Genomic DNA, 8,597 nt, shown 5'->3' with positions numbered 1-8,597 from the left:
CCGGAAGTGGTCGTCTCAGTTTCCGGTCCCGCCCCCCGTTTCGGTCCGGACAGCGCCCCTGGCGGCCACGCGTCTCCAGGTCCCAGCCGTCTTCTTAAAGGGGCCGAGTCCCCGGATGAGGCCGAAGTTGGCGTGGTGAAGCCCTCCTGGGGAGGAAGACCTGGGGGTCTGTTTCTGAAAAATCAGTCTTGGCCGCTCTGGACCACAGTCCTGCACGTGGGGTCACCGAGAAGTAGACTCTCCCCTAGGATTTGGGTTTCTTGCAAGGCAGGCGAGGGCTTTAGAAGGTTTGTGAGGACATGGAATGAATGAAAAGAGAATGGCATTCCCACCCCCCACCCCCACCCCCGAACTCTTGGAAGCCCCCTCGTATTCTGACTTTTCCAGCGAGCCCTTTCCACGACCGGGATGACTCTGCACCCTGTGTCCCCAGCACACCCTGAGCCTTCCCTCCCGCTCAGGTGAGACTTGTGTGGATTGGGGCGTTGGCCTTCAGAGAAGTGAGGATTCTTGGGGCAGTCTTGTGGATCGAATGATGCGCTCATTCCACAAGTATTTACGAAGCCTTGACCGTGAGACAGGCACAGGTGTGTGTGCAAGCACCGTGGAATGGTTCCCAGGGACAGGACGGACCAGCCCGCTGCCCCCAGGGCCTCAACATGCCGGGCTGGAAGAGGCTGTGGCTTGAGAAACAAAATCAGATCGTTTGGCAAGAAGCAAATAAAAAGCCATCCACAGAGAGGAGTGGGGGGCGCAACAGCCTATCAGGGAGAGCCTCGCAGGACATTTCAGTCGAGGTGACTGATAGAGATCCTGAGAGCCATGGGAAGACTATTCAAGACTAGAGCAAGTGCAAAGGCCCTGCGGTGGGAAGGACCCGAGAGAAGGCAGGAAGCCAGATATCCAGGTACTGATTGATCACCCTCACCCTGAGGAGCCAGACCTGGGCAGGTGCTGGGAAGAGTCAGGGAGGGATACAGTTTGATCTAACGAGAAAAACAAGCCCCAGTCCAAATAGATCTGATAAAACCCCACCAGAACAACTCACTCATAGCTAGCCAGTTTCGACTCATGACCCTAGAGGACAGGGTAAAACTGTCCCTGTGGGTTTCCAAGACTGTCAGTCTTTACGGGAATGGAAAGTGTTGGGTAGGAAGAGGCAGGAACAGCGGCTTGTCTCTCTCCATGCCTGGAGGACCCCACAGGAGGTTGCTGTGGAGAACCAGGCCAGCCTCAACCAGCCATAAAGACTACTGGGCATGCGCCAATTCAAGCCCCAGCCAGGTGGGCAGTACACCTGAGTGGCCCAAACTGGGCCCAGGTGGGCTTCATTCAGCCAATGGGGGTCAACCAATACCTTCGACCATGCCTCCCAGCAAAAGGCCTCAACTACCTGGACCTCTAGAGACCACCTGTCTTCTTCCCTGCCCTTCTGCAAACTGTGCTGTGATCTCTCTGGCCTCAGGCTGCCACGTGTGGGTGCGCACGTGGGTACCCATGTTCCGTGGCTGTACAACCGGAAACTTCTCCCGTCCTTTATAAAAACTCACTTGGATCACAAACCAGGCTTCGGCATGAATTCTTTCTCGTGCGAAGCCAAGAACCGCGAGGTCTTGCTCACCCGAGAAACCTAATAATCAAAGCTCTGTCTTTCTGTCACAGGGCTGCTGGTGGTTTCAAACCTGTGATCAGCAACCACTACACCACCCAACAGACACACAGAAAACCTTACAGCCATGGAGTCAATACCACCTCATAGCAACCCATTAGGACGGGGTAGAACGACCCCTTTCCGTTTCTGAGACTATAACTCTTTACCAAGCAGACAGCCCCGTCTTTCTCCCTCTACCACCCACTGCACCACCAGGCACCTTCATGTGTCTGATAGGGCTGCCTTTCTTGAGTCTCCAAGTCTCCAGCAGGACAAAGACAAAAGCACCCACCCGAGGGAGACCGCAGAGTCTCAGGATGGCCAGTCTCAGAAAGCAAGGGGACTCCATCCGGTCCTCCCAGGAGGCAATGGGAAGGGGCTCCCGGCACCACTGCAGATGAGAAAAGCTTGCCGAGTGGTCTGAGTAGTCTGAGGCCGCGTGACGTCCCCTAGTTGTATGCACCATGACTCTGCCATCCCCAGTCCCCTGTTTTCCATCCAGGCAAGCCAGACACATTCCTGCGGGGAGACTGCCCCTCCCTGGGCTGGGCTGGACTCCACGCAGACATTCTGCTGGAGGGCAAAGCTTCCTGCGTGGCCCTTCCCTGGGAAGAGAGCACTCTGGAGATGGAATCTCTGGGAAGACGCGGATTGGATTTAGGACCCCCATTGTTTTTGTTGTTGTTGTTTTTTATTTATTTTTTAATCATTTTATTAGGGGCTCATACAACTCTTATCACAATCCATACGCACATCAATTGTGTAAAGCGCATTTGTACATTCATTGCCCTCATCATTCTCAAAACATTTCCTCTCCAATTAGACCCCCGGCATTAGGTCCTCATTTTCCCCCTCATTTAGGACCCCCACTGTACACCATCCCGCCCTCCACACACTTCAAACACAAACTGCCCTCGGGTAGATTTTGACTAGAAAAAAGCCGAGAGGAGAGGCTCGACCTGATCCTGCTGGATTCCAAGATTGTCCCTCTTCATAGGAGTAGAAAGCCTCGTCTTTCTCCAAAGGAGCAGGGGGTTTAGAACTACTGACCTTTCTGTGAACAGTCTAATAAGTAACCACTGGGCCACCGGCATTCCCTCCACAGACCTGGAGATCAGAGTGGAGCCGCTGTTGCAGCCCAAGGCCTGGGGCTTTGAGCAGAATTCAGGTTAGACTTTCCCACGTACTGCCGGGAGTCAGTGCTGACTCATAGCGACCTTAAAGGAGGGGACAGGGTAGGACTGCTTCTGTGGGTTTCTAAGGCTGTCACCCTTATGGGCATAGAAAGCCTTGTCTTGCTCCTGCAGAGCAGTTGGTGGTTTCGAACTGCTGACCTTGCACGTTGAGGCCCAACGAGTCAGCACTATGTCACCGGGGTTGTCGGAGGTGAGACGTTAGAAGGTAACAAAAAAACACAGGAGCCCGACTGGCTCTCCCAGGAGAGTGAACTTTGGGCTCAGCTGTCAAGCCCCTGGCCCCGCCTGGCTGCCCTTCACTCCCTCCACCCTTAGTTCCTGGGGGGCCGGGTCACTCTGGACCTTAGTACTTCCTGCTCCTGGTGGCCACTGCTCAAGGGAATGGAGCAGTGGAAGCAGCTGGAGGAGGCTGGGCTGTTGCCCCCGGGGCTGGGCCTGCCTCCCCAGGCCCTGAGGGGGGTCCCTCTGGAGGGGCGATCCTGTCTGACCCTCCCCTGCTTGACAGACACTGGCAAAGCCAGGGAGCACCTGCTGTGGATCTGGGAGCAGCTGGTGAGTGAGTGTGTGTGTGTGTGTGTGTGTGTGTGTGTGTGTGTGTGTGTGTGTGTGTAGGGTGGGGCAGGGGGGAGGGGAGATGAGGGAGAGTCTGGAAACAGTGCCAGTGACAGAGATGGAAAGTCAGGAAGAAGGGAAATCGAGGCAGAGACAGGCAGGGAGAAAGAGACAGAGACGTGGAGCCCGAGTGGGAGACTGAAAGAGAGAGAGAGAGAGACCGAAAGACCAGGAGAGAGGCAGAGAACAAGAAAGAAACGAAAGGTTGAGATGGAGGGTGTGAGCAGAAGACACGAAATGGAATGTGAGAGACAGAGAGATCTGGGACAGAGGAATGGAGAGGCAGGGAGACTGGACATGCAAAGAGAGGCACACAGGGAGAGAGGCAGGGACTGTGTGGAGACAGAGGGGCAGGGAAATGGACACAGAGAGCGAGGCAGGGAAATAGATCGAGAGGTAACCTAGAATAAGAGAGACCGACAGACCAAAACTCAAGAGACAGGGACATGGAGACAGAGGTGGGTGCTGGGATGGAGAGACAGAGAAAGGGCTCACCAAGACACCTTGGGAAGCAGGTGGCAGATCAGGGTGTGAGGTGTGAGGTCCAGAGAAAGTGAGGACCCACCCACCCCCTCCCAGCTGCTGGCCAGAGCTTGGGGGGACCTGCGTTCTCAGTCAGCACCCTGGTCCTTGCTGTGCAGTGTGAAATGCCCACGACTCTGCCCCCCTCCCACTGTCAGGGGAACCTCCGCCGACTGGACGTGCAGCTACTAGGCCAGCTGTGCAGCCTGGCGCTGCAGATGGGGGTGCTGCGGGAGGAGCTGGCTGCCATCCTGGAAGAGGAGGACCCGAGCAGCGAGGAAGAGGAGGAGCAGGTAGAGGAGGAAGCGCTCCCGAGGAAACAGGAGGAGGACCTGGGGCCCTCCTGGCTGGCCACCCGCCTCCCTGACTTTGAGATGACCATCTGAGACAGAGCGTGGGGTTTGCAGGTCGCACGGACATTGGGGAGCGCACTGTCCTTCCTCTCAAACCAGTGCTTTCTCTGCAGGGGTCTTGAGTGAGATATGGGCATTGGCCTGAGAGTCCAAATTTGGCCCTTTTCCTGTGGCAGCTTACCGAGAAGCTGCGAGTGCATTTGCAGATGACCCCTTGCCACCCAGCAGCAACCTAATCCCCCCCCCCACCGCACCCCTCCCCACCCACCCACCCACCTCCTTCGTGCCAGGCTTGCCCTGGGCCTTGCCTCAGTCTCTGTAGAATATTTATAACTTCTCTGATTTTGCTCAAAGACAGATGGCTTCTGTGGGGCTACCTGGACAGCGCTGCCTGGGGGCCGTTGGCTGTTGAGACATGCAGAAATTCCAACTCTAAACCATTCTCTCGGAATACTGTAGTCACCGTTGGCATCTTGTGATTGCCTCCTGACCTGAGTGTCCAGTAACTCCAGAAATCTGAACACACTGCCCTCACATGGATTCTGGCTCCCAGTGACCCTCCAGGACAGGGAGGACTGCCACTGTGGGCTTCCAAGAAAGCAATGCTCTAGGGGAGCAGAAAGCCTCCTCTTTCTCCCTCAGAGCCGCTGGTGGTTTCGAACTGCTAATCTTGCAGTGAGCAGCCCAACGTGTGACTGCTGCACCCCCAGGGCTTGAGTCCAATCAAGTACCTGGAAAAATAAGTGCTTCTCTGAGAAGGTGGCTGCCAGTGGAAAGTACCTCAGTGTGTTCTGATCACAGCGGGGTGCCTCAGACGCCCCCTGGTGTTGCCTTCTAACAAACGTCCTTTTTTTTTTTTTTTGCTCCCTAACTTGCAATTGGTGAATTTGGTGCCACTGTTCCAGCACACGACCCCTTTCTGGAGGTCACAAAATCAGGGTTTGCCTGGGAGATGGCGGTCTTTGCAAATACGATGGATTCTTGCAAATGAAGCTTTAGATCATAGGTTCCCAAACTTCTTTGGCCTATCTTCCCCTTTTCAGAAAAAGAAAAAAGATAAAGAAATGACTCAGCCTCTCCCTCCCCCAGCAATGAACAACTTTTGAACTCTAGCTCATCGCCCAAGATCAAGTGTCGTGTCTGCTAATGCAGCGCCCACTATCGGTCCAGTTGCCCACCAGGGGCAGTAGTGCCCACTTGTGGAACCCTAATTCAGATCAACCCTGCCCAATATGGTAGCCACTGACCACATGTGGACAGTGAGCCCTGGGCACGTGGTCAGTGCCAATTGAGATGTGTTTTAAGAGACCAGTTTCAGAGGGCAAAGATCCTTGGCACAGTGGTTGCAACAATGGGCTCAAACAGCCACTGCGTGTGGCCGGCACAGATGGGCAATGTTCCCATGTACCTGGGGTCGCTATGATCAGAAGCTACTGGACAACATCTGTCAGCAATAGTCCGTAGTAGGGGATACCGCGGGCTGATATCAAGGAGTTCAAGAAGAAAGAAAATGTCTTGAAACTGTTGGTAGTAGCGATTGTACAACACTGCTTGATGCAATAGAATGTTATGATAGCTATAAACACTCCCAATCAACTATTTAAAAATACTGTATTCTCTAAGGGTAAAAATAAAAAACCCCATAGTATGTAGTCTGAGAACAAAAGTGTCAACATCTTAATCTTAAACAATCATTTGTGTGTTAAAATGATACTATTTCACACGCATGGGATAACATTAAAACGTGACTTAATTTCACCTCCTTTTCGCTTGTTTAAATACAGAGCAGTTAGATAATTTATGAGATTTTCTACAGGGGCCAATCCGTGAGCACAGAAAAGTAGTTGCCAGGGCTGGGGGAGAGGAGGAGGGATGAGGCGTGCGGGGGCTCAGCATGTGGGAGTAAGAGTATGGCAGCCATGAGTTTGGGAAAATACCTCCAGAGCCTCTCCTGGGAGCTTGTTAGATAAACGGGTCGTTGGCCCCAACCACAAACCTAAACCACACTCATACCATCGCGTTGATCCTGACTCGGAGAGACCCTGCAGGTAGAACTCTCCATTTTAATGGCAGCCGAAAACCTAATCTTTCTCCCTCAGAGGGGCTGGTGAGTTTGAACTGCTGACTTTGTGGTCAAGAGCCCAAAGCGTAACCCACTACACCACCGTAGCGCCTTGGTCCCACTTAATCAGAAGCTGAATTTAACAAGATTCCCAGAAGCTCTGCATGCACCTCAAATGTGAGACACACCCTGCTCTAAGTCACAAGAAACCCCGTTGGCTGCGTTAACCACACGGTCAGCAGTACGAACCCACCAGTTGGTCCGAGGAAGGACCAGGAGGTCGTCTGTGCTAATAGAGGTGTAAAACCTCCGAAAAACCACTGGGGAGCATTCCACTCTGTCCTGTCGGGTCAATCGGAGTCAGAGTTGACTCGTGGCAGTGGGTTGTGTTTGATTCGAAATCGCCAAGGAGACTCGTTTTGAGTAGTTTGTGTAGCTGACTTTAGGGAGCTTTCTCAGGCTGTCACACAGATTACCAGTGACCCCCGGAGTCAATTCTGCCTCTAAAATCCCAGGTGGAACTATGTTTCATAGGGTTTTTAATACCTGGTTCGTTAATTTTTTTGGAAGCAGATCGCCAGGCCTTTCTTCCACGGCACCTCAGGATGTACTTGAATAGGTACCCTTAGAAACCAGTCTCACTGCCTCGGAGCCTGTGCTGCGGCGTCACCATACCTCAGCATTAATTTGACAGCCATGAGTGTGGGGGCTAGTGTCATGTATCATTTTGTGTGTTCTTTGAGGGATTATAAAGAGACTTTCCCCCAGCTTTGTCTCTCCCAAAGACATGCCAAACATTAGGGGATTTTTGCCAGTGTATGGTGGGAGGTCAGATGTTTAGAGACATCCTCCCTAAAGGCAGTCAGTTGCCAGACTACTGTCTGGTCCCACCACAGACAGTGTCCACTCCCTGCTGCTAAGGACAATGGGCTACTTCTCCCTAAAGGCTTGTGACCATTAGCTTGGTTCCTGTAGGTGGGGTTTACACCCTACTGATAATGGTTTCTATGGAGAGCCAGAGACCAGGTCAAACCTGCTCAGTGACATCCAAAGTTAGGCTGCCTCCCTGAATCTAGGATCCACCCTTCTTGTCACATGTATACCCCCAATCCCTCCTCTTCCTATTGCGTGTATACCCCTAGATTGTCCCCCTCTCATTGCTGTGTAACCTATAGTGCAAACCTTTCCTGTGACATATGTCTTTACCTGTAATTAGTGGGCTTGCACGCCACCCAAAGGTATATGGGCCTGGGGTAGCAATAAAGAGTCTCTTGGGCGCCCCCCTTGGCCTCTCATCAGCTCCCCTGTTCCCTTTTCCCTTGTCCTCCTTCCCTCCCCCTCTCTCCACGTGGACCACCAAGCAGGACTGAGATGAGCATGCTACCATGAAATGTGTCTGCCTCCATTATTCCAATCTCTCTTCTATCTCTCATGCTCTCTGTGACTTTATTATAATCTGTATATATATTAAGCGTACAATTGCACCTATGGAGCCCGCGATTAGTGGTGGGGGGCTGGCCTTTCCCACACAAGTTATTCATGATCCCTTAATTCGGTTAGCTCATGTTCTAAATAGTTCATCAGATTTTAAAAGAGTCTTCATTAGATTAATTAATTCTATAGCTTCCCGGTTTTCCGGTTCAATAATCTTTGATGTTAGTCTATTAATTCACTTCTGATTGCTTTATCGTTCTCTCGCTAATTTTATAAGATGCTAAACTCAATTCCTTTCCTCCTTAAGTTTTAATTGATATAAGCTCCTAATAATAGACCTTCCTCTGGGCATCCTGTCCCTCACAGATTCTAAGTTGGCATGCTTTAACAATCATTCTTTTGTAGAAATGTCATCCTTTTGATTTATATTTCCCGTCTGACTCAAATTTATTTCATAGGGATTTTTACTTGGATGTTTTAGGGGCTTTTCAGCTGCCAGTTTTATGCTCTGCTTTTTTCCTATTGTGTTGTAATCACAGAATAATTTATGTATTATTCCTTTTAGGGGGTGGGATTTATTGAAGTCTCTTTCAGAGTCTAGTAGAGTTCATTTTTATGATTGTTTCACAGGCCTTAAGAAAGACGTATTCCCTTGCAGAGGTGTCTCGGGGAGGAGACGAGCCAGTCAGGGTGCGATGTAACAACGATGAGAAATACAACTTTCCTCTAGTTCCTTCCTCTGAGTAATGCACATGGCAGTGGATGAA

General features: G+C 51.7%; 1 protein-coding gene across 1 annotated transcript; it reads left to right on the top strand.

The window, feature by feature from the left end:
• Nucleotides 1-3,228: 3,228 nt before the first annotated feature.
• On the top strand, nucleotides 3,229-4,953 carry ERICH4 (glutamate rich 4). The gene is made up of 2 exons (XM_004710353.3): nucleotides 3,229-3,399; nucleotides 4,140-4,953. The coding sequence occupies exons 1-2, from the start codon at nucleotides 3,229-3,231 to the stop codon at nucleotides 4,365-4,367; spliced, it is 399 nt and encodes a 132-aa protein (XP_004710410.1). The 3' UTR covers nucleotides 4,368-4,953.
• The last annotated feature ends 3,644 nt before the right edge of the window (nucleotides 4,954-8,597 follow it).

Source organism: Echinops telfairi, unplaced genomic scaffold (genome assembly GCF_000313985.2).
Source record: "Echinops telfairi isolate 266 unplaced genomic scaffold, ASM31398v2 ScPeMD7_655;HRSCAF=1070, whole genome shotgun sequence".
NCBI classification, from domain to species: domain Eukaryota; kingdom Metazoa; phylum Chordata; class Mammalia; order Afrosoricida; family Tenrecidae; genus Echinops; species Echinops telfairi.
This window is presented reverse-complemented; position numbering and strand designations above follow the sequence as displayed.

Coding starts and splice junctions, on each gene's coding strand:
- ERICH4 (XM_004710353.3), top strand. CDS start 3,229: ATGGAGCAGTGGAAGCAGCTGGAGGAGGCTGGGCTGTTGCCCCCGGGG. Junction 3,400..4,139: donor TGTGGATCTGGGAGCAGCTG/GTGAGTGAGTGT, acceptor TCCCACTGTCAG/GGGAACCTCCGCCGACTGGA.